Source organism: Cervus elaphus, chromosome 23 (genome assembly GCF_910594005.1).
Source record: "Cervus elaphus chromosome 23, mCerEla1.1, whole genome shotgun sequence".
Classification (NCBI taxonomy): domain Eukaryota; kingdom Metazoa; phylum Chordata; class Mammalia; order Artiodactyla; family Cervidae; genus Cervus; species Cervus elaphus.
The window spans coordinates 70,686,566-70,714,225 of record NC_057837.1 but is presented as its reverse complement, the minus strand read 5'-3'; the positions used below and the strand labels follow the sequence as shown (position 1 = coordinate 70,714,225).

General features: G+C 45.1%; 1 protein-coding gene across 12 annotated transcripts in view; it reads left to right on the top strand.

Moving 5' to 3' along the window:
* Positions 1-27,660, top strand: part of PTPRT (protein tyrosine phosphatase receptor type T) — a 1,101,260-nt gene that overhangs the window by 426,895 nt on the left and 646,705 nt on the right. For all 12 annotated transcript variants that reach the window (XM_043884333.1, XM_043884327.1, XM_043884332.1 and 9 more), the window contains exons 4-6: positions 163-244; positions 10,089-10,204; positions 26,464-26,638. In XM_043884333.1, coding sequence (XP_043740268.1) covers positions 163-244; positions 10,089-10,204; positions 26,464-26,638 — 373 coding nt within the window. The remainder of the gene's footprint in view (positions 1-162; positions 245-10,088; positions 10,205-26,463; positions 26,639-27,660) is intronic.

Here is a 27,660-nt window from a genome sequence, read left to right as displayed (position 1 = left end):
TGAAAATCCGTGTCAATTGCCAAGGTAATATCCTAGCCTAATTCAAGACCTCTTAGGATAGTTCTAGTGGGAAGCTGAAACATAAATTGTTTGGAGGTTGGCAGCTGTGATGAACGCCTACCACCCCTTCTGCAAAATTGACTCCTGCCTTGTGTGTTGCAGGTGATATTTGAATCCGTCTCTCTGAAGGGCCATCCTGGCTACATCGCTGTGGACGAGGTCCGGGTCCTTGCCCATCCGTGCAGTAAGTCTCTTCCCTGCTCTAAGCACAGCCTAGTTTCAGTGTGGCTTGGCGGCTGCAATCCCCGCTATTCATTCAGCTCACAAACATCCCTCACTCTCTCTCTTTTTTAATCCTTCAAAAAATGCTTACATACTCAATGCAATCAGTCCTGAATAAATCCATAATTTCGCTGGCCTGTTCAACAGGCAAGCACCTCCAGGAATTTGCAGAGAGTGGCAAAACATCTTCGTTTGAATCTCTCTTCATTATTAAAGGAGTCTAAAGTCCTGATTGTTTATTAGTGGGATTCAGACCACTGAAGTGGAAGAATTAGAGGGCTTTGGATAGAATCTTGTGCAATTGTCTTAAAAAAAGAACCAACACCAGAAACACTGAGCAAATTAGCACACTGTTCACTCACAGGGAAAAGTACCACTAAGCTATTAATTCTTTAAAAGTAATTTTAAATACCCTCATCAACTCTGTGTAGGCGTACGGAGAGATTTCACACAGTGGTTAGTACTTATGGTACAGGGTTGAGAGTTCTCAAAGGCATTCCACTCCATGCCCAGACCATTTCCACTGAAAGTTCTCTCTCTCTACTGTATTTAGGCTAAGATATTTAAATGTATTTAAGCAAGGAGCTGTGGGTCCTGGGTTCACTATATACATCTCAGAGGGGACCAATCCTGGGTACAGGTAGTTGAAAGGGCATCATATCTTGTGACATTTGATGGAGATATTATAATCAAAGGGGTATGCATGTGGATTAAGGCAGCCCTATATGAGGGCTGGCTAGGTTGCCAGCCCCATTAGCTAGTGTCTGCAGATTGGAGATTCTCATTAGTTACTTGGCAGGTATCAAGTAACTAATTCCTAGGAGGGTCCTTTCTCTGCTTCTTACTTAAAGCCGCAAGTCATGCTGTGGGCTCTGGTGCAGTTTGCTATTCCCTCAAGAGATGTCATATGTCCTGTCTTTTTATGCCTTTTGTTCCTTCCATATTGGGCCTATTCTCATTTCTTCCCCGTCCATGTTGCTTTTTATTTTAAATACATATTTTGGCTGTGCTGAGTCTTAGTGTGGCATGTGAACTCTTCATCGTGGCACGTGGGGTCTAGGTCCCTGACCAGGGCTTCAGCCCAGGCCCCCTGCATTGAGAGTGTGGAGTCTTTGCAACTTGGACCACCCCCCCACCCCCCACTGCCAGGAAGTCCCCATGTTGCTTTCATTGGACTGATTCTTTCCACCTCTACTGCAGTGAATTTGTCAGAGCCTCAGGCATCACTTCCTTCCCCAGCACTCTAGTGATACCATTTGACCTGTTGTCCTAGAGCACCATCTCTGGAGGAATTTGAGCTGAGTTCCAAGGGGTTTTAGCAAGACAACATTTAGGGTAACTGTGTTTGGGGTCTGTGCAAGAGACACCTCCTTCCTAGAAGTCAGCCAGCATCTCAGTAATGCTGACATCCTATCAGATGATTCTCCATTACTTTGGCCTAAGGTATCTACCTTTGTGTAGTGGATATACTTATGCGTCCTTCTTTCAAGGGTGAAGTCTCCCCCTCCCTTGATATTGGACATCAGTGCCTGCTGCCCGTTGGAAAATGATTGTTGACCTCAGACCACGTCAGGAGACGTCTGGTCTACCTGTGGTCCACCTAGCCTCACACACTCATCCCTGCACAGCCCCCAGTTTTGAGTGAGTCTCTCTGAGACAGACCTTGTGCTTTCCCCAAGCCCTGCATGCATCCCATCCTTGGAGCTGCATCCAGCTGCTGCCTGCTGCTTGGCCTGTGCAGGACGCTTGCACTAGGTCTTTCTAGTAGGTGACCTTGGGCTCTTCCCCAAAGGATACGGCTTGGTTTTCTTTCCTGGGATCCCAGAACTCTGTCCTCTACGGTACCTTTGCCTTCACCATGACACCCAACCTGACATTCTCTTCTCTCAGTCTTGGCTCTGCCTGAACTCTTCACACCATCTATGGTTTACTGTTGCAGCCACATGCTTCCTTCTCTCAGAGAAATCTCCACGGGCGAGAGCTCTCTGAAGTGTCTACCCTCAGAGTCTCATGGCTCCTCTTGGAATCCTCCCATCGGGGCTGCTTCTGAGTTTAGGATTTTTATGACAGCCTCATACTCCTGCTGAGGAGAGAGTAGATGACTTGGTTATGGAATTGCTGAGAACCAGTTACCCAGCAAATGGGCCATGCAACATAACTCAGGAAGACATGCCCCTGACTGTGTTCTTGCATAATGTGCTTCGTCTGAGTTCAGCCTAGATGCCTAGGAGGCTTAAGCTTAAACTTCCTAGAAATCAAAATATGAAGACTCTGTGAAAGGGGCTGGAATTGGAAAATCCCATTTAACTCTACATACAAATATTGGTGGTGCACATAGTTCTCTCAGATCTATCGTGAGTCATGTTGAGTTGACCAGGGCGTAGCCAAAGCCCATTCTGCATGCTCCGTTCATATCCAGTTTGGGTTTTTTTCATTCTTTCTTTCAGTAGTCAATTATTGATCATTAGCTATGTGTCAGGAACTTCTGCTGGACACAGGGGATACTCAAGTGACCAAGATAGATAGGCCTTTGTCCCCAAGGTGTATACTTAGCAGATGGACAGGGGGAGTTCAGACAGTTGAGTTGCTCAGTTGTGTCTGATTCTTTGTGACCCCATGGACTGCAGCATGCCAGGCTTCCCTGTCCATCGCCAGCTCCCAGAGTTTGCTCAGACTCATGCCCATCAAGTTGGTGATGCCATCCAACTATCTCATCCTCTGTTGTCCCCTTCTCCTCCTGCCTTCAGTCTTTCCCAGCATCAGGGTCTTTTCTAATGAATCAGTTCTTCTCATCAGGTGGCCAAAGTATTGGTGCTTTGGCTTCAGCATCAGTCCTTCCAACGAAGACAATGAATATTCAGGACTGATTTCCTTTAGGATTGACTAGTTTGATCTCCTTGCTGTCCAAGGGACTCTCAAGAGTCTTCTCCAACACCACAGTTCAAAACATCAGTTCTTTGGCACTCAGCCTTCTTTATGGTCTAACTCTCACATCTATACATGACTACTGGAAAAACCATAGCTTTGACTAGATGGACCTTTGTCAGCAAAGTAATGTTCTCTGCTTTTTAATGTGCTGTCTAGGTTGGTCATAACTTTTCTTCCAAGGAGCAAGTGTCTTTTAATTTCATGGCTGCAATCATCATCTGCAGTGATTTTGGAGCCCAAGAAAATAAACTCTGTCACTGTTTCCATTGTTTCCCCATCTATTTGCCGTGAAGTGATGGGACCAGATGCCATGATTTTAGTTTTCTGAATGTTGAGTTTTAAGTCAACTTTTTCACTCTCCTCTTTCACTTTCATCAAGAGGCTCTTTAGTTCTTCTTCGCTTTCTGCCATAAGGGTGGTGTCATCTACATATCTGAGGTTATTTATATTTCTCCCGGTAATCTTGATTCCAGCTTGTGCTTCATCCAGCCCTGCATTTCACATGGTGTATTCTGCATATAAGTTAAATAAGCAGGGTGACAGTATACAGCCTTGATGTACTCCTTTCCCAATTTGGAACCAGTCTGTTGTTACATGTCTGGTTTTAACTGTTGCTTCTTGACCTGCATACAGATTTCTCAGGAGGCAGGTCAGGTGGTCTGGTATTCCCATTTCTTTCAGAATTTTCCACAGTTTGTTGTGATCCACACAGTCAAAGGCTTTAGCATAGTCAATGAAGAAGAAATAAATGTTTTTCTGAAATTCTCTTGCTTTTTCTATGATCCAGCAGATGTTGGCAGTTTGATCTCTGGTTCCTCTGCCTTTTCTAAATTCAGCTTGAACATCTGGAAGTTCTTGAGTCTCATACTGTTGAAGCCTAGCTTGGAGAATTTTGAGCACTACTTTGTTGGCATGTGAAATGAGTGAAGTTGTGCAATAATTTGAACATTCTTTGGCATTGCCTTTGGGATTGGAATGGAAACTGACCTTTTCCAGTCCTGTGGCCACTGCAGAGTTTTCCAAATTTGCTGGCATATTGAGTGCAGCACTTTCACAGCATCATCTTTTAGGATTTGAAATAGCTCAACTGGAATTCCATCACCTCCACTAGCTTTGTTAATAGTGATGCTTCTGAGGCCCACTTCAGTTTGTACTCCAGAAGGAGAAAAGACACTAAATAAGTAACTAATATTAAATAAATCACTAATGTAATTTTAGATCATGATAAGTATTAGGAATCTAATAAATGTGAGGGACTGGGATGTGGAGGGGCTCCTTAGGTAGAGTGGTCGGGGTGATGTCTTTGAAGATGTGGTCTGAGCTGAGATCCGGGTCATAGAAGGAGTTCACTGTATGAAGGTTTGGGGAGAGGGCATCTAGGCAGAGGAAAGGGGAACTGCTGAGTCCGTGAAGGAGAATCACCTTGATACTGCCAGAGTATCCTGGCGTGGGGAGCATGGAGGAAGGTGTTTCTCACTGAAAGGGAAACAGGGCCCTGAGCATGATTGTTGAGTGGTTACATTTGAACCTGAGTGCAGGGAAGCACTACCGGAAGGGTTTATGTTGCAGATGGATAAGATCTCATTTAATTGTTAAGAGATCACTTTGGCCATTCTGTGAAGGATGGGTTGAAGGAGGAAAAGAAAAGGAATAAAAAAATCAGGAGACCAGTCAGGAGGACAGTTCTGGAGTTATGCAAGAGATGGTGTGTCCTGGACCAGGGTGGTGGCAAGACATCCGTTCACCATCCAGCATGTTTACTGAGCATGTTCTCCATGCCAAGCGCTAGTCTGGGTTCATGGGAGTGAGCAGGATAGATTCATTCTTTGCCCTCATGGGCAACTCCCACTGATGTGAAGGAGACTGCAAAGAAAAACCAGTAATCAGGTAATTATCGATCTGTAACAGATGGTGAGTGAGTCCACCAAGGCTGCCATCACAAAACATAGAAACTGGGTGGCTTCAGAAGAATTTCATTTTCTCATAGTTCTGGAGGCCCCCAAGTCCAAGATCCAGACGGCGTGTGTGTCCTCACGTGGTCTTTCCCCTGTGCACACTTGCCTCTGTGTGTCTTTGTGTGTCCACATTTTCTTTTATAAGGACAGTGGTCAGATTGGGCCAGAGCTTGCCCTAACAGCCTCATTTGAACATAGTCACCCTTTTAAGTCTCTGTTACCAAATACAGTCAGTCTGAGCTATTGAGCATTAGGGCTAAAAAGATGGGAATTTTGGGGGGGCACAATTCAGCTCATGACAGATGGTAGGCGGTGCCATAAAGAAATTTAGAGAGGGAGAGAGGTGGTGGACAGATGAGAGATGAATTTAGGAGATAGAATTCACTAGTCCTATGGAATTAGAGGAGGAGCCAGAGGCATCAAAAATGGTGCACTCTTAGATTTATATAATCAGCTGGGTGTTTGATTCTGGGGACGAAGTGCTGCCTTTCAAGGCACCTACTGTACATGGGTCCTGGAGTCTGCTCATGAGCTCGAGTCCTGCAACTTGCTGGTAGACTCTGAACTGCTGACCTTTGGACTGACAATGTTTTCCCCACAATCTCAGCCTTAATGCATTTGTGACTTCACTCGCCATTGTTAAAAATTTAGCTATGTTAAAAAAAAAAAAAAATACATCCTCTTTAGATCCTCGGGCTTCATAATTCTCCACTCCAGTTCTCTAAAACATTTTTTAAAAAATTAACATACAGTCAGAGTTTTATCAATAAGCAATTCCACTAAATATTCCAAAAATTCCAGGAGGCTTAATGCATGATTTGCAATTGTACTCTCCCTCGATTTGAGCTGAAGCAATGACTCTAAACAGTTGCCTCGCAGCTTCCGAAACAGTGAGCGGAAGTTAGGTGTGATACTGAACAGAAATTATTTTCTCTCACAAACTCAGACCTCTCCTCTATATTTTATAGCCCATTTAACATTTTTGAGTTATTCTGCAAGTATTTTAGCCATAGTTACCCTCTGCTGCTATTTCTGCGTGTCACCATTAGCAGGGCCACTGCAGTTATAACCATGGACGATAAATGTCAGCACAATTTTCCACTCGGTTTCTAAGTTTCTAGCTCCTACATTGACTTTTAGAGTTTTTTCAACCTTTTTTTCCCCATCACAACCTTGCGGGGCCATGTCACTGAGCCCACAGTCTGCAGCACGTTTTTAATGTGTGTGGTGCACTTTCTCCTCAATTGTGTGGCTTCCTCCTGAGCACTGTCAGGTTTAAAGAGCGAGATAAAGGGCACAATAATATGTCTTCAGATGCTGCACTGACATCTGCAGGAACTTAAATGTCACCAACATCAAGGCGCTTTGCCCCAAATGCACAGCCAGTTTTCTGTTAATCCCATTCCACAGGGTCCCGTTTTGGAGGAGCTGGGTCTCAGTGGGGAGTGAGTGTGGGATGTTTAAACTCCCTATGCTGGTGGCTGGTCTGGGCCCCGAGGTTGTCTGTGTTTGTTGGAAGGTTGATGAGTTAAAGCAGGTGGCCTCATATCTTTCTTGGAGCTGTAGATGCTGGAGGAAAGTCACCACTGGGAGAGGACAGGGCTCGGGGGGGACTGGAGTTGGGGGCTGGGCTGGGAGGAGGATGTGGAGGCCAGGAACTTCGAGAAGTGGACCACTCTGGTCTCCAGCATAAGGAACATACCCCAGATAGAGAGAGAGATTTGTCATGAGCTGGAGATGAAGCCAGGACTCCAAGAGTGATGGCGTGTGGAGAGGGTGCTAAGCAGGAGGAATGTGGTCTGGAAAGGTTTCTGTGTTGAGAACCACAATCTAGAGCTGGCGTGCAAGTGATGCTTCACTGTGACACCTGCAGGGGTGGGGGCATCTCTGGACCTAGGGGTTCAGCCCGGGCAAGACTGGCCAGTGGAAATTGTTCCCTGTGAAGCTGTGTCTCAGAGACCACCAACTAGAAGAGTGTGCCTATAGTCATGTTTTGTTAAGCTTGCATGGTGTTTTAATAAATTCAGTCAAGATTTTAGGGACTTCTGTGGTGGTCCAGTGGTTGGGACGCCATGTTTCCAATGAAGAAGGCTTAGATGAAATCCTTGGTTGGGAAACTGAGATCCCACATTCCTCAGGGTGTGGCCAAGATAAATTAATTAAATGATACTAGCAACTATTTTTTTTAAATACTTTAGAATGAGCGCTTTCACCTAAAGTCTGGATTTCTTATTTGCTGTAAGAAGTCGGATGATTGGCTATCTCAAGCATAGCATTGTTTTGTGGCCATCATCTGCTGGATTTAGGGAACTGCTAGCTGCCCCTTCCCACAGGTCACGGGTCCTCATCAGTCCTTATTGTGTCCTCAGAGCTAAGGCTGGTGTCGGATTCCAGTTATTAGTGGGCTTGCACTGCTGCTTTTCTGATGCAGAGAACTCTTTATTTCCGCCCCCCACCCCGCCCCAGTCTCTATGCAAAGGGGGGAAATGAAGATGGGGGCAAGGAGGTGGCAGTTTTGTTTTTGTTTGTTTTGCACTGAACCACTTTCTCTCTTTACGTAACTGTGAGACTCCTGCAGGTGCATCGGTTCATTATCTCTGCTGTATGTACACCCTTGGTGCTTTACCAGCATTATTAACACCAGGGGCCATGAAGTCTCTAAATTCTCACTGAACCTGGAAGGGAGGGAGGAAGACGGATTGCAGATGAAAGAACCAAAGAATGAGGTCTGCTGCTTTGAAGAAGGGAGGAGCCAGAAGCAAGCAGGAGACATCGATCCAAAGAAGATCGCACAAGTCCCAGAGGTTTAACCATTTGCCCTGAGTCCGCAGGGGGAGCGGGAGACCCAACACAAAGCCTCGTAACATTGGCGCTAAGACTCCATGCCTCCTCCCTACCATGGAGTAGATGTTCCTCCCTCCTTCAAACCGGTGGCATAAACGGGGCTTACAAGGTTCACACTATTCCCACTTAAGAATTGACTTAAACTGATAGTTCCTAAAATAACATTATAAAATTATACAGGAGAGTGAAAAGGAAGCCATTTCAGACAATCAAAGCAGCATGACATTTGTCAGGCTGACTAGATCCACGGATCCTCAACTCTGAGAAACTTGTGAGAGGGCTTCCCTGGGCCTTGGACTCTTGACGCCATCTCGTCGTGGGGCCCTGGGCGGGGGGGGTGGCATGAGGGGGACTCTGAGCTGTTGTCACTTCGTTTAAAAACCTGAGCAGCAGGTGTATGTTTTCACACAGGAGGTCTGCCTGATCACGCCAAGGTCTTTGGCATGTGTTGAGCCTTGCGGGTAGTGACACAGTTTATGGAGCAGATAGTTCAAAGTGTGAAGACCATGGGGACAATGCCATGGAAAGGGATCTCTCATGATAAAACATTCCAGAGCAATGAGAAGAACCTGGAGAATCAGCACAGCTTTGCCTGGGAGTTCTTCCTTTGAACCCTGGACTCTAGGTGAAGTCATTGATCTCTTGTTGCCCACAAGGCAAGAGGATGTGCTGGTTAAATGGTGAAATGTGGGGCTAAAACAGACCTGGACTGAATTCGGTTCCTGTTGTTAATGCCATGTAGCATTGGACAAATGGAACTTGGCGAGCCTTGGTTTCTGCATCTCTGAAAGAGAAGTAATAGCAGTCTACTTTAGGAATGTTGTGACATTAACTTCATTAAAACATGTAAAATACCACCATACCTAGCATCGTAGGAGCTTTCAGTAAATGATGTATTATTATTGCTTGTCTGTCTGGGTATTTGAATCCCTCTGGAAAGATAGCCAGGGGCCTTCATTGAACCTCCTTGATCCTCTCAAGTCTCCATTTGATCACAGCCCAGAGGTGTTCATTGATTGGTTCATTGTTGATTTAGTTGATATGATTGGGATCCTTGGCACTTTTGTGCCTTGATGAAGAAACTCATTCTCCTAGACCGTGGATTGTCAATCCACCCGGGTGTCTTTGGAGAGCTTCCATAGGTGTGGGTCTCTCTCCACAAACAAGAAAAGAGATGAACCCAGGTTACCCAACATAAAACACATGTTTATTTCTATAATCGATTGCCCAGGAACATCACGAGATTCATTTGAAAGTCCTTTCCCAAGTCCTTGGAATAAATGCCCTACCTCCTTCCCATCCTGAGTTACCCTAAGGAGAGCACACTCAGAACAGGTCTTGAATTCTCTGTGCTTTGGTTCATTCACTGTGAAGTAGAGATAATACCATCACCAACTGCATTGGGTTAAACGAGTTACTGTATGTAGTAGACATGGCACGTGAGACCAATCACGTGCTAAGCCGTGAGTGAGTGAAGGCCAGTGGTGTTCCCCTCCTCCTTCCTTCCATCCTCTTCTCTTTGCTCCCCTCCCCCCTACCACTGTCCTCAGTATCAGCATCATCTCCAAGGCTAGGTATTGTGGGGTCTCAGGTGCAAAGGTGTTTCACTCCACTTTTTTACTTTCTGCTTACCCAGGCTACAGGGAGGTGCCATCTAGGGTGAGCCCTCCACCCCTCCAACTTCCTTTTCCAAACATGACAGTTTTGCCCAGAAGCTAATTTTACGGATTTTGAGGCTGTCAGAGATCTGGACTCCTGTCTTGCCTCCCCCAGTTTCTGGTTGTCTGACCATGCTGGATCCCATAACCCTTGAGAGCATTAATTTTCTTATTGCTAAAATGGAGTTCCTGCCCACCTTGTAGATTTTTGTGAGTTTTGAGTAAGGTGGTGCATGTCAATGTCTTAGAACAGTACCTGGCCCATTGTAAGTGATCAATCCACAGGAGCGCGTCACTGAGCCAGGCCATCTCCCAAGCACAAGTGTGCCCGCCCAGTGTCCATCCTAGCTGCCATCCACTGACAGGAAAGTGGTCAGGCTGTTGAACTCTGTCTTCATATGCATTTTGGCTTCTCTCTTAGGAAAAGCACCTCATTTTCTGCGGCTCCAAAATGTTGAAGTGAACGTGGGGCAGAATGCCACATTTCAGTGCATTGCTGGCGGAAAGTGGTCTCAGCATGACAAACTTTGGCTCCAGGTAAGGATGGGAGGGCCACCTGCTCACACCTGTGCAACCCTTTGGGAAGGGAAGAAAATGTGTGCTGTGAGGAAGGGCTCGGTGGGGAAGGGAAGAAAATGTGTGCTGTGAGGAAGGGCTTGGTGGGGAAGGGAAGGGGTGTCTTTCATATGCCTCTGCTCCTTGGATGATACTCTGCATCCATGATCTTGTTAAATGTTTTTGGTAATTCTGTTACGTAGGCCTCAGTATTCCCATTTTACAGATGGAGAAACTGAGGCTACGGACATAAAAGTGCCAGAACTAGAATTTATGATTATGACCTTTCCAAACTTCTCTCAGGGGGACTCCCCTGGTGGTCCAGTGGTTAAGACTTCACCTTCCAATGCAGGAGGTACGGGTTCAATCCCTGTTCAGGAAGCTGAGATCTCACATGCTTCATGGCCAAAAAACCAAAAACGTAGAACAGAAGCAGTATTTTAACAAATTCAATAAAACATTAAAAAACAACAACAAAAAAACTGTTCTCTAACAAATTTTGTCCCTTAAGCCCAGATTTCCAGGGTTGAGGCAGATGAATATTTTACATGCTGAGTACAGTTGCATTTCCATATGACTTATTTTGTCAGTTTCTACAAAAGAGCCTGTTTGGGTTTTGATGGGGGTTTATTGCATTGAATCTCTAGATCACTTTGGGGAAAACTGACATCTTAACTATAACGAAACTTGTCACCGTGAACATGGTATATTTCTTTACTTATTAAGATCTCTAGTAATTCCACTAAGCAAGCTTTTGTAATTTTCAGTATCCAGGTCTTGTGTATCTTTAGTCAAGCTTATCCCTAAGTATGTCCCATTTTTGATGCTACTTACTGTTAGAAGACTTTTAAGAAAACCCAGTTTCTGATCTTTCCTTACTAGTATGTATAGAAACATGGTCGACTTTCCTATATTGATTGTGTACCCTGCAATCTTGTTAGACCTACTATGGCTATTTAAATTTAAATCAACTAAAATACCTTCAATTCAGAACTCAGATGCTCAGCTACATAGTCACATTTCAAGTGCATGAGAGCCACCTGTTCTCGTGGCTGCCATGTTGGACACATACAGAGAACATTTCTGACCTTGCAGAGAGTCTTATGGGAGAGTACAGCTCAAGATAGCACAGGAAACGTCCATGTGTCACTCAAGGATTAAGTAATGCTGTTTATTCATTATAGTTAGTATTAAAATGCATTAGGCTCCCAGGAAGCTCTGTCATTTCAATGGCGTTGCCTCAGTTGGATCACGAGAGTAAGAAGAGACAGTCATAGTACATTCAGCATCTGTATTTGGGCTTTCCAATTATTTTATGAATGCTATTGCTACAGTTCTGAGTATTGTGTGCTCCAGACCTTGAGTCTAACAGTGGAAGGATGTTCAAGCAGAATGTAATCGAAGTTTTGAAGAAAATAGACAGAAACACAAGGTTTAGAACTCTTCTACATCTTTTTTATCTACTTTTCATTGTAAACCAAACCTTATTTCACAGAACGCTTTTCAGGTGGCTTACAGTGGAACATAAAGCATAACAAGATAGCATAAATTAAAAGTGAGGCAACACAAGACAGAAGGAAAATAACACTTGGGAGCTGATCAGATGCAAAAAAACCTGCATTTCTGTACTTCTGCTGCTTCTGGTGAGTCACAGGCAGAGCCCACAGGACCACGACCACTGACAGAAGAAGGAAAGCTTGGCAGATACACTGTTCACATTGTCCCTGAGATAAACACAAACCAATTGCTCCAGAAATTCTAACTGTTGTTCACACGGAAGCCAGACAGGAATTGTTCCCAGGAGTCCTCATAAAGAAAACAGCGTGTGATGTAGGGAACAACATTTTCCACCGCAGTCTTACAAAGGGCGCACAAGTGATTCATAGGCTTGTTTTCCATAATGATGCTCTGAGTTAAAAGCAATTTGGGGGGACTTCTCTGGTGGCCCAGTGGTTAAGAATCTTCTGGACACAAGTTCGATCCCTGGTCCGGGAAGATTCCACATGCTGTGGAGCAACTGAGCCCATGCATCACAACTCCTGAGCCCCCGCGCTCTAGAGCCCCCGCACTGCAACTGCTGAAGCCCGTGCGTAGAGCCTGTGCTCAGGAACGTGGGAAGCCCATGTACCCCAACTAGGGAGTAGCTCCCTGCTCGCCGTAACTAAAGAAAGCCCACGCACAGCCATGAAGACCCAGGGCAGCCAAAAATTAAATAAATAATGCATAAAATTTCTTAAAAAGGCAATCTGAGGAGTGGTCATTGAGGGAGGAGATGGAGTTGGCAGTGTGATATGGGAGAGGCCCCTAATCCATCTGCATCCTGGGCTACTTCAAATGTATCTGGAGAGTGAGTAGCTTCCATAACTAGGAAACTACCAGAAATGTTGTCTCTCTCATCTATATTTCTGGAAATATCGGGAGGTAGACAGCTTACACTATGCTCTCTGGCAAAATGCCCACTTGGCCAGTTAAGTCCTGGTTTACATGCAACAGTATAGTTGGAAGTAGGTTAACATCTTTCTATAATGTATGAGATGCCTGTCATCACACCTGCCACCCAGGGGACAGTCACAGCCCTGATCTGAGACCGGCGGGCTAAGGCAGTGGCAGATTTTTCATGAAATACTGCTTTGGATTTATTCCAGCAACTAGAGGACCAGCCTGCAGACTTGCCAAAGTTCTGTTCCATTCACAGGGCCGGGGTCGTTCACCATGAGAATTTCCAAAGTGAGTGAAACAGCCACTTTGTGGCCAAGAGTCCACACCTGCAACAGGTGTGTCTTTCAACAATGTTATTTCTTGCTGTAGTTGCCAAGATAAGCTGACCAGTCACTCAGTCACTGAACATGGACTTTTTTTAACTGCCAGTTTTAAGTTGGGGAGATAAGGTAGTGACTTTATTCTCAAAAAAGTACTTTAGTGGCCCTTCTTCCTGGCAGTGGTTAGGGAGCAGTTGGTGGAATTGGAATTGGGGGGTATATCCCTGTGGCCTGTTGTAGAGAATGCTTGCCTTTTCTGTAGAACAGGGATCTACAGCCTGCTTGTCCCTAAGGGCTTTCAGATTATAATTTATTAAATTAAAAAGGAAGACTACCCACACCCTTGTTTTGATCCATCTGGAAACTTAATATGTTCCTTGTTGTTTAGTCATTAAATCATGTCCGACTCTGCAACCCCATGGACTGCCAGGCTCCTCTGTACATGGAATTCTCCAGGCAAGAATACTGGAGTGGGTAGCCATTTCTTTCTCCAGGGGATCTTCCTGACCCAGGGATTGAACCCACGTCTCCTGCATTGGCAGGCAGATTCTTGACCGCTGAGCCGCCAGGGAAGTCAACATACTCCTTAGAAGACCCCGTCTGCTAGTGCCAGCTTTCATGGTTTTATAGTGCAACTTCTGCATAAAAATCGACAGACAGGCTTATCCAGAAATGTGTATATATGGACTTCCCTGGTGGTCTAGTGGTTAAGAATCCACCTGCCAATGCAGGGGACACAGATTCGGTCCTTGGTCCAAGAAGATTCCACGTGCCGCAGGGCAGCTGAGTCTGTATACCACAACTACTGAGCCCACACGCCTCGAGCCTGTGCTCTGCAACAAGAGAAGCCTCCACGGTGAGAAGCCCGTTCGCTGCAACTAGAGAGTGGTCCATGTGCAACATGAAGACCCAGCACAGGCCCAAATAAGTAAAATCTGGGGAAAGGCAGATAAAAGCTAATGAAAGCCATGAAATTCAAAGACGCTTGCTCCTTGGAAGAAAAGCTGTGACCAACCTAGATAGCATATTAAAAAGCAGAGGCGTTATTTTGCCAACAAAAGTCCGTCTAGTCAAAGCTAGTTTTTCCAATAGTCTTGTATGGATGTGAGAGTTGGACCATCAAAAAAGCTGAGCGCCGAAAAGTCAATGCTTTTGAACTGTGGTGTTGGAGAAGACTCTTGAGAGTCCCTTGGACAGCAAGGAGATCAAATCAGTCAGTCCTAAAAGAAATCAGTCTTGAATATTCATTGGAAAGATTGATACTGAAGCTGAAGCTCCAATACTTTGGCCACCTGATGTGATGAGCCAACTCATTAGAAAAGACCCTGATGCTGGGAAAGATTGAAGGCAGGAGGAGAAGGGGATCACAGAGGATGAGGTGGTTGGATGGCATCACCGACTGAATGGACAGAAGTTTGAGTAAGCCCCAGGAGTTGGTAATGGACAGGGAAGCCTGGAGTGCTGCAGTCCATGGGGTCAAAAAGAGTCAGACACGACTGAGTGACTGAACTGAAAGTTATAAACAAGCTCGTCTTGTTCTGGGATGATTTCTTCCTGAGGTGAAGCATGTAGTGTCACTGTCTCTTGTGCAAGAGCCTCTTTCATAATTCTCTGATTCCTTATGTGATGTGTTGGCCTGAGGAATTCAAACTTGTGATTTTTTAAGCATTTTTTTTTCAAGCAAGTAAATGGTGTGCATCCTGAATGGATGGTCTAGGAAGTGAAGCAACCTACAGTTTGGGGAACTCTTTTGAAAACAGGAAGAAAAGGAAAATAATCAGAGTGCAACTAGGTGGAACCATAGTGACAGCATTATCAGTGTAGCACCATGAAAATGTACCTGGTACATCTTTTCTGGAAAGTAATTTGGCAGGAGCTATGTAACACCTTTAAATGTACATATTCTTCCAGCAAGTAATTCCACTTTTGGGAATTTACCTAAAAAAATAACCAATGACAGAGAAAAAATTTATCTACAAGTGTGTTCAACAGGATGAAAAATTGAAAACAACCTAAATGTCCCAACAAAAGGGGCTGATTAAGTAAATGGGGCCATTAAACATCAGCTTATAGAAGTATATTTAAGGCCATTTTTACAATATACATTTAAGTGAAAATAGTAAGTTATAAAATGGTATGCCCAACATATTAATTCTATATCAAAAAGCAACCACATGTACATGCATATTTACACAATTATTTGCATACCTGTATAAATGTACACATATAACACTATAAAACACATATCAGAATACTTAATGATTGATTGTGATGATGGATGATGAACTTTTTTTTGATAATTTTATTTGGCCACACCTGGTCTCAGTTGCAGCACACAGGATCCTCAGTCTTGGCTGTGGCATGTGGGATCCCTTAGTTGTGTCATGGGAACTCTTAGTTTCAGCATGCAAGATCTAGTTCTCTGACCAGGGATTGAACCTGGGCCCCCGGCATTGGGAGCTTGGAGTCTTCGTTACTGGATCACCAGGGAAGTCCCTATTTTCATCTTTAATCTTTTCTGTTTCATCCAAATATTCTAAAATATATATAGGTAACTGATGTTAACAGAAAAAAAAAGTGCCGTTAAAAGGGGGAAAGATGACCACATTTTACTAGGTACAGAATATCCTAAGGATGGTAGGAGCCTTTGCAGGACATAACAGAATTAGAGGTAGTTAGGCCAGCAGATGCAGGAGGTATAGGAGATGCAGGTTCAATCCCTGGGTCAGAAAGATTTCCCTGGAGAAGGGAATGGCAACACACTCCAGTATTTTTGCCTGGGCAGTCCCATAGACAGAGGAGCCTGGTGGGTTATAGTCCATGGGGTTGCTAGGAGACGTGACTGAGAAACTGAGTGCACACACGTACACATGTGACAACAGAACACACACACACATACACACATGCAAACAAACACACAAACGTACACACACGCCAACAGAAACACACACACGTACACACACGCCAACAGAACACACACGCACATACACACACGCCAACAGAACACACACACATGTACACACACGCCAACAGAAGCACACACACACACACACACCAACAGAAGTACACACACGTACACACACGCCAACAGAAGCTCACATACACACACATACAAGCCAACAGAAGCGCACACACACGTACACAGACGCCAACAGAACACACACACACGTACACACATGCCAACAGAAGCACACACATGTACACACGCCAACAGAATACACACGCACGTACACACACGCCAACAGAAGCACACACGCACATACACACATGCCAACAGAACACACATACGTAGACACACGCCAACAGAACACACATGCACATACACACACGCCAACAGAAGCACACACACGTACACACATGCCAATAGAAGCACACACACGTGTACACACATGCCAACAGAAGCACACACACGTACACACATGCCAACAGAAGCACACAGCGTACACACACGCCAACAGAAGCACACACACACGCACACACACACCAACAGAAGCACACACACACGTACACACACGCCAACAGAAGCAGACACACATGTACACACACGCCAACAGAAGCACACACGCACATACACACACGACAACAGAACACACACACGTAGACACGCGCCAACAGAACACACATGCACATACACACATGCCAACAGAAGCACACACACGTACACACATGCCAATAGAAGCACACACACGTGTACACACACGCCAACAGAAACACACACACGTACACACATGCCAACAGAAGCACACACAACGTACACACACGCCAACAGAAGCACACACACACATACACACACGCCAACAGAAGCACACGCACACGTACACACACGCCAACAGAAGCAGACACACATGTACACACACGCCAACAGATACACACACATGTACACACATGCCAACAGAAGCACACACACGTACACACACACCACCAGAACACCCACGCACGTACACACACGCCAACAGAACACACACACATACACATATGCCAACAGAACACACACACACGTACACACACACCAACAGAAACACACACATATACACACATGCCAACAGAAGCAGCAGCCGTGGTCCCCATTGGGAATACGAGTTAAGTTACTCTCAGCCTCCTCCACCAATCACCACCACACTAGATAACTGTTCATTAAGGTGGTAGAGGTTTAGAAGTATTTTTGTGTGTTGCCTGGTCTTTGTCGAAGATTGTGGCCTGTGAGATACACACACTTTTCAGGGGCTCTAGGGCTGGCCCTGTCAGCCCCACCAGCAAGGTGGACTTGCAGGCCTCCCTGCAAAGGATTCACTCCATTGGAGTTTGTATAGCAAATAATATCTGAAGAGTCTCAGAAATGAGGCCATGCATCCAGAGCTTCTGCACAGATCGCAGGAGGGGCACATATGTATTTGGACAAATCACGGGCATTGTTACAGGAGCAGACCCTAATCTGACAGAAGAGGCTGCTGCCCTGTGACGCCATCGGCAGCAGCACACCGGAGCTGAGATAAGCAGACGTGTCAGTCCCCTGCAGCAGATTCTTCCAGGAAACCTGTTTTTCCCGCTCCCTGAAGGGCTACCTCCTCCCCCGCTCCTCCTTCATCATTATTTTGATTATTCCCTATACTTGGCTTTTCTTTCAGCATTTGATGATGCCGACTGCTTCCTTCTTGAAAATTTTTCTGCCTTCTTGGTTCCATCATCTGTCAGCAACTATGAAAGGTCATTGCAAGCTTATGAGTTGGCTTGCCCATTGCATGGATGCTGGCAGAAGACAGGAGACTCTTGGGTCAGAGACCAAGGACTTTGTTACTCATCACCCAGTAGGCAGCATGAGTTTCATGTCTGCAACAGTTTCCCTTGTCCCCCCTCCCCCCCACACCCCCCTGTCCTGGTGGGAAGATGATGTGGAGGTGGATCCAGGTGGGGTTTACACCCAGCTGGTCTGTGCCATCGCTTGGGATCCCCACACTTAGGAAACCCCAGTCTTTTATTATTACCTTTGAGATCTAATTTACAAGCTGTAACGCTCAGTAAGTCTCCACCTGTATGGGTTTTAGTGTGTCTACAGAGTCATGGCATCATAGCCACAAGCTCTTTCTTTCCTCCTTTTCACCTGCAGGGACCCCAGACTTTAAAAAGCTCCTGTAGGGTGACTTAGGAGATGGACATCTAGCTGGGGTTTGGATCTGCATGGGGTTGGGTTCTCTTAGGTTTGTCTGCACCGGATGCATGGTCCTTACCTTCCTCCATCCTGTGCAACTCATCTCTGAGGACCGTAGGCAACTCTGACCTGGAAATATCCCCTCTCACGTGTGTTCTTTGCTCCTTTACTTACTAAAGCACCTTTTAAATATATATATATATATTTTAACTTCCCTGGGGCTTCGTTGTGGCTTGTGGACTCTTCAATCTTTATTGCAGCTTGTGAGATCCTTTTTTAGTTGTGGCACATGGGATCTGGTTCCCTGTGGCACCAGGGATCCAACCTGGGCCCTCTGCATTGGGAACATGGAGTCTTAGCCACTGGACCACCAGGGGAGTCCCTGCTCCTTTAATTCCTGATATCTTGTCTTCAGTGCTTTCCCTCGGCCCACTCCCTGTTTATGTACATCGGGATTTGAGCCAGCTCACCCTGCCCTGGCACACGGGCGCTGGGAGGAAGAGTGCTGGGCCTGCTTCTTGCCCTCACGGAACTTCCCTTTCAACAGTGGAGAGAAACATTAAGCAACTAATCACAGAGTTAAATGTTTCATCACACATGTGATGTGGTTCCCAGGGGCTAAAAGAGTCCACTGAGGAGGTAGGGAGTAGGGAGGGGTGGGAGTACTATGAGTCTCAGAGAAGTACCCTTGGAAGAAGTGGCCTGTGAGCTGAGTTCAGAAAGGTGAACTGAAAATAGTCAAAGGGACATCAGGCCACCCAGGGTGATGGCCTGTGCACAGACCCTTCACCACAGCCTCTTCTTCTTTGTTCAGGGCTGATGGATCCCTGTGGGGCTTCTGCCAGGACCTTCCTGCCACTGCAAGAACTCCGAACCCAGAAATCAACCTGAGCTGGGCAGTCAGCCATGCGTGCAGTGGTCCCTTGGGAGGTCTTGAGCACAGCTAATCAGAAATGATTTATGTCCACTTCAATTTCTTTTAACTTTTAATAAAGAATAATCAAAAGCTATTCTGTAGAGATTGCCAAAGAGGTACAAACATGGTCTTAAGAGAATCAATGGGCCAGATTTTAGCAAGTTGCTAAATGTCATGCTATTGAAGCAAGCAGTGTGACTAGAAAAGAATTTTCATCACGAATGAATTGTGGGTATTTCACCTAAATATTTTCTAGCCAGGAGATTTCTGGAGCAATTGGAGTAATTTTCAACTGGAAATGGTGGCCTAATTTTACATGTGTGTTTGCACGCACTCTTGGTGCTAGGAGCTCAAATCAGCACACAGGAGGCTTCCAGGACCCGAGTGTTAGAATACCTCCTGTGAAACAGGCGCAATGTCAGTTGCACAGTTTCCTTTTATTAAAGACAGTAATGTTTCCACTTCTGCCGATTATAAATCAATTGCAAGCCTGCATGCACTCCCTGTAATAATGACAGCCGTTTTTGCAGGCTGTGTCTTATCTCTTTGTGAAGAGAATAATGTCCTGACACCGGAGCAGAGACGATGGGGAGTTGTAGAATGGTAAGGCCATTACAGCTACCTTGATAGCTAATCAGGTGATATGAAAACAGCAGAGTCTCCCTGGCATCAGGTGCTTTTCTTGTCTTCCTTTCTAGATAGTTCCTGAAGATAGAGGTGTTTTTGCCTGGGTGTGAGGGGATCCACAAATGCCACAGGGTCAGAAATGTTCAGATTTAGGCCTTTGCAACCCCTGCTGTTGCAGAGTCTGTGCTCTCAGAACAAGCGGACTTATTCCACGTAATGCAAAACATACTAAGGGAAGGTGGAATTTGAATTGTTTTAAAAGAGAGCGAGAAGCAGGTGGAAGAGGCGAAAGGGAGAACGATTTCTAAAGGAATTGTTGCCACAGTGGGAGAGACATGGGTATAAAAATGGGATTAAGCAGGACTACCAGTGAGGCTACAAAAATACCTTTGTTCAGCTTAGAGCACACGGGCCCTCCTGGGTGGATAGATTGGAAAAAGGTTCATTCTCTGGGCATGTGTGACCCCAAGGAATGGAGCAGGCAGACAGTCTTTTTGGCAAAGAAAACAGGTAACCATTCTCCAGGTGGACTTGGTCCGCCTGTGGTCACGACTCCTGCTTTGCCAATAGAGCAGTGTCAGGATTGGGGTGCCACACCCATGGCCCCTGGCTCAGCGTCCTTGGTGTGGTGATCAGTCGCTCAGCCTCAGGAGATGGCCTGCATTTAAGGAATGTTTACATGTTTCATGGTATTATTTGGACTCTTGCTTAACAATGAGGGACTTAAGATGACATTAGCCTTCAAGTCTTGGAGATGTAGGACAAGGCCAGCAGACTCAGCGTCACTCTGGAACTTGTTAGAAATGCAGATTATCTCAGACTTCCCCGGTGGTCCAGTGGTTAAGGATCCATCTGCCAGTATAGGGGACACTGGTTTGATCCCTGATCTGGAAAGATTCCACTTGCCATGGAGCAACTAAGCCCATAGCTACTGAGTCCACGTGCCTAGAGTCCGCGCGCCTCTTGAAGAGAAGCCACAGCAATGAGATGCCTGCTTACCACAACTAGAGAAAGCCGTACCTGCAGCAAAGATGACCCAGTGCAGCCAAAAAATAAAATTTTTTGAAAATTAAGTGCAGAATATCTAGCCTCACCCCTGACCTACTGAGTCACCTTGGAGGTGATTCTTACATATGCTAACATTTGACAACCTCTGCTTTAGACTGATAGAGTTGGGGTAAGAAAACCACCCAAGACTGGTACCACATTGGCTATGGTGTCCCTTAATAATATATCCAGAAAGTCCGCTAGCCAGGAATTCAGGAAGATGTCTTGCCCCTCCCCACAGAGATATTTCTGACTGTGAGACCCCCAAGGTTTCTAGAAAGCTAGGTATCTATCACATCGATTTCCAAACTGTATTCTGTGGGGCAGTATTTTCCTGCAGGATGGCATTTGATGTTCTTTAAACAAGCAAATGAGTTTCTGCAACACCGCATACTACCCTCCTCACAGTGCCACAGGGTAACTGCACTGTCGTGTACTGGCCAGCAGCTGGCCGACATGATTAAGGCCTCAGTGTTTAGAATCAGATCACCTGGGTCCACATCCTAACTCCAGCATCATTCCACAGAGTCTTGTATGGGTTTTGTTCCTCGTCCTATGGTTCATGGACCAGCATCATCAATAAGACTTGGAAACTTGGTGGAAATGAAGCATATCAAGGGATTTTTTTCATGGTGGTCCAGTGGTTAAGACTCCACATTCCCATTGCAGTGGGCCAGGGTTCGATTCCCGATGAGGAAACTAGATCCTGCCTGCCCAGACTAAAGATCCTTTGTGCTGCAACTAAGACCCAGCTCAGCCGAATAAATGAATTAAAAAAAAAAAAAAAAAAAAGAATTATGCGAAGTAATTCAGCACAGACTCAAGGAATCAGAGTCTGCGTTTTTAATGAGATTCCCTAGGTGGTTTGTATGCACATTAGTATGAGAAGTACTATTCTAAATCATTCAAAAAAATGTGATCATGGCATCTGGTCCCATCACGTCATGGCAAATAGGTGGGGGAAAATGGAAGCAGTGACAGATTTTATTTTCTTGGGCTCCAAAATCACTGTGGACAATGACTGCAGCCATGAAATTAAAAGGTGCTTGCTCCTTGGAAGAAAAAATCTGATCAACCTAAACAGCATATTAAAAAGCAGAGACATTACTTTGCCAACAAGGTCCATCTAGTCAAAGCTGTGGTTTTTCCAGTAGTCATGTATGGATGTGAGAGTTGGACTATAAAAAAAGCTGAGCACCGAAGAACTGATGTTTTGAACTGTGGTGTTGGAGAAGACTCCAACTTATTGGACAACAAGGAGATCCAACCAGTCCATCCTAAAGGAAATCAGTCCTGAATATTTATTGGAAGGACTGATGCTGAAGCTGAAACTCCAATACTTTGGCCACCTGATGCAGAGAACTGACTCATTTGAAAAGACCCTGATGCTGGGAAAGATTGAAGGCAAGAGGAGAAGAGGACAACAGAGGATGAGATAGCTGGATGGCACCACCGACTCAATGGACATGAGTTTGAGTAGACTCCTGGAGTTGGTGATGGACAGGGAGGCCTGGCGTGCTGCAGTCCATGGGGTCGCAAAGATTCAGATACAACGTAGTGACTGAACAATGACAACAATTCTAAATCATGTTGTTTGACCTCTCTCTTCCTCATTTGAGAAATAGAAATATTCTTAGGATTTATTCATGCCTAATCATACATTGGAATCACCTAGAGAATTTGTGAAAGCAAAAGTGTCCTTCCCCCACCCCCATAGTGTTCCCGGTTTATTAGGTCCAGTGTGGGGACAGAAAATTTGCATTTCTAGCAAGTTCCAGGGGCTGCTAATGCAGTGAGTCTGGGGACCATCATTGGAGAACCACCACTCTAGATTATTCTAAGAGCATTGCTCATTCTCTGCTGACCATGTTTTCTTCCTTGAAGGATGCTATTTTAATACTTGACTTTATGTTTATGTTTTGCCCTTTTTGCTGTTTTGTTGGAATCTTAGCACTGGCCTATAAATTCTTCTGGGCAGAAATTATACCTTCCACACTCCACACTCTCTTATTTTCTGTTTTGTTAAATAATGAGTACATTTCCAGTGTGATTAATAATAGAATAAGGGAAAGGGAAAAGACAACTCAGACTACCAACCCCAATAAACAGCCTCCACAAATGTATAGCAGTCCTCGAATTCTCATTAAAATGAACATTTCTCCCAGGTTCCCAGGTCGCATTGATAACTGCTAGTCTGCACCCCACCATTTAAGAAGGACTTTTCCTAGGAACTTTAGGTGGATTAAGCATAGGCCACTTAACACAATGCCTGACACAGACTGAGCATTCAGCTATGTTCATTAATGTGACTTCTACTTAATAAACACTCAGACAAATCCCATTACTTTGAACAAAATATTTATCAAACTCTGTTATGGACCTTTATTCACAGGGATTATATTGACTTTTCAGAGGAAGCAGTGTGTTATTGCAGGGGTGCTTGACTCTCTCACGTTGTCTATGGAAATCAGTTTCTAGTCTCTCTCTTTTTAAAAAAATTTTTAAACATAGATTCAGGAGCAGACAACCAGCAAATCTCAAGGCAGTGGCTCATGGGCTTTCCAGAGACCCTATGGGAGGAGGGCATGGCAACCCACTCCAGTATTCTTGCCTGAAGAATCCCACAGACAGAGGAGCCTGGCAAGCTACAGTCCATGAGGTCACAGAGGGTCGTACACGACTGAAACGACTTAGCATGTATGCTCGTATAGTGTACTGGCGGAAGAGGCAGAGATAGGAAGGTGCTGGGTAGAATGGATCAAAGTATGCTTTACGAGCCAGTGCCCCCAGACTATGCTTCTGTCTGGAGAACCCAACCTAAGACACCGTTTTGAGTGCCCACTGGGAAATTGATTCAATTGAGTCATCAACTCAGAGGGGCTAGAAGATGATTCGTTTTATAACAGATATAACTCTCAAACACTTGCCACAAGATGAAAAGAGGCATGCCTGGAACTTTCGGTGGAAGGGCATACTTATGGATGAAAAATATTACAGGCGACAAGAGAAGAGTTCCAACAGGATGAAGCGGTGACACAGGCCAAAGGGTTTGGTGGAATTTTCCATGGGCTCCAGCGTGCGCCGTCTGTGTCCTGCACCGCTCTGGCTTTTCCCAGGACTTTGACTTCCCCTCACTGTCCTGCTCTTTCTGAGCATCCTGGCATCTGAATCCCTGTGCACTTACATGGCATTTAATGTCATGGCTGGAAGGCTTTACTCTCTCCCCTTGTCTCCAGGCTGTGGTTCACTTCAGGCTTTTGGCGTCCCACCTGCATCCACTCAAACCTATCTATTGCCTGGGGTCTGAGGTTTCTGAGTCCTTTCTTGCACAGTAAAATTTCCCTTTATTTTCTCCCCGTTTCTTCTCTGCCTCTGTCTGGGGCTGACAGTGGCTGGTACTTGTGCTTCTTACTCATCCTCTCTGCTTAAATCCCTTCTCCGTGTTGCCCCGGCATTCTGGGCTCTGAGCCTCTCACCATCCCTGGTCTTCTAGAATCCCTTGTGATCTCTGCTTCGGGGCTCCTCCTGGGTGACTGCTCAGTCGCCTTGACCTTGAGCCTCTGCTTGCCCTTGCGTGTGGGCTCATCTCTCTGAACCTCACCTCCATGGCTCCTTGCCCCGGTCCATCACAGCGCTGTTGCCTTTCGTGGCTCTGGGCCCTCAGCTTGTCCCTGTCCTGCTGTTGCCTGCTCCCAATATGACAAATGTGATTATCAAAAGGCCTGTTTTTCCAGAGATTTTATAAGACAACCCGCAATATCTTATTCTTCCACGGGAGAAATACTGGTGGTTTCAGGAGCTAAACAGAAAAAATGTAAATGGTTCAAGGGGATGCACTTAATCTTCGCTGGAATCTGACGTCATTAAGAAGAAAAGTGAAATAATCCTGGAGGAGACATCAACATAAGATTTAAACTTGAAAAAAGTAATATTTTTGCACTTCATTAGTCTTTTGCTGTTTGTGTTAATTCCTTATTGCTGATGTAACAAGTTCTGCAAACTTAGTGGATTGAAACAATGGAAATGTATTACTTCACAGTTGTGGAGATCAAAAGTCAGAATTGGGTCTTACAGGCTAAAATCAAGGTGTCAGCAGGCTGGGCTCCTTCTGGAAGTTCCAGGGAAGAATCTCTCCTCTTACCCTTTCCAGCTTCTGGGGGCTACCCCGCCCTGCATTCCTTGGCTCATGGTTCCTTCCTTCATCTCAAAGTCATCGATCACGTCACTCTGACCTCTGTCTCTATCGCCATGTCTCCTTCTCTGACTTTGACCATCCAGCCTTCCTCTTCTGCATATAAGTCCTCTTCTTTGATTCAGGATCTCTCTCCATCTCAAAATCTGTAATCACTTCTTCAGAGTCCCTTTTACTATGTAAAGTGATGTATCTGCAGGCTCTAGGGATTAGGACATAGACATCTTTGAAGGGCTGTTATCCACTTTATCCCACTAAACCTCTAATTCCATGGTTAATTCAGAGCAGCAATCCCCCAGCTTTTAGGCACCAAGGACTGGTTTTGTGGAGAGCAATTTTTTCCACAGACCTTGGGGCGAGGGGTATGGTTTCAGGATGATTCTAGCACATTACATTTATTGTGCACTTTATTTCTATTATTATTAGATCAGTTTCACTTCAGATCATCAGGCATTAGATCCCAGAGGTTGGGGATCCCTGATTTAGAGAGCTCCACTGACACCAGAATGTGCCTTTATGTGTTCAATGTTTTCCATGCCTTCTCATTTATTTGTCACAGTAACTCCATAAAACAAGCCCCGGTATCAGATTCATGGTTTAAATGAGGAGCTGAAGGCCAGAGAAATGAAATTGCTTGCCTGAGGTTGCACAAATGGCATTCAATTGCACTTGTTTTCCTATCAGTTATTGTAACTTGCTACTGTGAAACAGGGACTTTTTCAAACCCAGAATATCACATCTAAGATCCAGGATGGTAAAGACAAAAATGTTGTATTAAAAATGTTGATTCTAGAAACGTTTATCAAGTCAAGAGGCATCAGGGCATGGTGCTGGAGATGAAAAGTGCAAAGTCCTGCCCTCGGGCAGCTCACAGTCTATCGAGGGAAACACTTGTTGGAAAAATTGTGTGGCAAGTTTGTACCATACATAGGAGAGTGAGGAGCTTTTGAGAAGGTGGTGTGACAGTCAAGGGCACTTACTGGAGATGCTAATGAGCTGTACCTGGCGTTTAAGGCAGCGGGTGTATATCTCCAGGCAGACAGGAGGCTCCAGGCAGTGGAAGGAGCATATGCCAAGGAGGAGAGGTGTTGAAAAGCCCCCATCCACGCTGTACCTGGGAGGCAGATTGGTCCATGTAGGGGGCCTCAGAACCTGTGGGTGGGGTACCAGCACACCAGCTGTTTATTACCACTTGTGGGCTGTTTTCACTGACTTACCTGAGTCTGCTCTCGGGGATAGCCTGTGGGTTTTGCTTAAGAGACGAGTGAAAATGGGAGGAACTTTAAGGGGCCAAGGGCCAACCCCAGATGCAGAAGAGCAAGGAGCCAAGGTGTTTAGAAGGGGCTGTGCCTTCTCTTCCTGTGGCCAGGCAGCTGCCCTGTCGCGTCAGCTCCCTAGCAAAGTTTATTCTTGAATCATGTCACCTACCGCTATCAGCAATGGAGACTCCTTATTATGGAAAGTCCTGGGCCCCAGGGGTGTGGGGGTGGGTGGAGCGTCCACGCTGGGAGCATGTGATACTATGATTTCTCCCTCCTTTCCTCTGTCCTGCAGCAATGGAATGGCAGGGACACGGCCCTCATGGTCACCCGTGTGGTCAACCACAGGCGTTTCTCGGCAACAGTCAGTGTGGCAGACACGACCCAGCGGAGTGTGAGCAAGTACCGCTGTGTGATCCGCTCTGACGGTGGCTCTGGTGTGTCCAACTACGCCGAGTTGATCGTGAAAGGTGAGTGCCACCACCCAGGTGGCTGGTCTCATAGGGATCCTTTGACCCCAAGCTTGCATGGTGGGAAGAGCTAAGACTGCTGTTTTCTTATCTGTGGTTCCTTCACTCATTGCATAGAATGAAACAGCTTTAAATTCTCATCAACCCACTTCAAAAAAAAAAAAAAAAAAGAGAAAGTTACTGTAAAATCATGCAATATTTCACTGTCATTCAAAGTTGAGTCTTAGATGTAAGATCTGTACATGAAAGCTTATGGGATAGATGACATGGAAGACATCTCCAAATTTGGCTTTTTTTTTTTTTTGCATTTAAATTTAGAGTGAGCCAGTGTTCTTGTGCTTGGGTGGCATTCTGTTACAATGATCGAGAAAACAATTGTTTCTAAGGGATATTTTATTGAAAACTCGATATAGTGACAATATTTTAGATGGACTTTTGAAATAAATAACCCCCACCACACTGACTTTGAATTAATTTTTCCCCAGTTTTCTTGTTCACCTTGAGGTATCTTTGATCTGTTTTTCCATGAAAATATGTACATTGTCCCTTTTCTGTGTCTTTCAAGGAGCTGGATATTTGATTCATTTTTAAAAGATTCTATAATCTTTGTTACAGTGCTTAATAGTTGTGTGATATTTCATCAAGTGAATCATCCTATTTTTAAAAATCTCTGTCATCATTTAGATAATTCCAGGTGTTTTTGTTTTTATCTTTCCTCTGTGCTTGCAACAATTAACACCTCAATTGAGTTCTTCCGAAGAGAATATTTTTATTCTACTAAACCAGATTATTTCCTTGGATAAATCCCCTAGGGATAGAGTTGTTAGGCCAAAGAATATGAGCATCTTTATGGATTTTTCTTTGTGTTGCAATATTGCTTTTGAAAAAAAAATAGGTTGACAGCTTATACAGGAAAACAGCAGTGTATGGATGTTCTCATTTTCCAGCGTTATGTTCACCAGTTAAAATTTTAATATAATGTAATTTAGTGAATGAAATAGTGAAGCTGTTCATCTTAATGC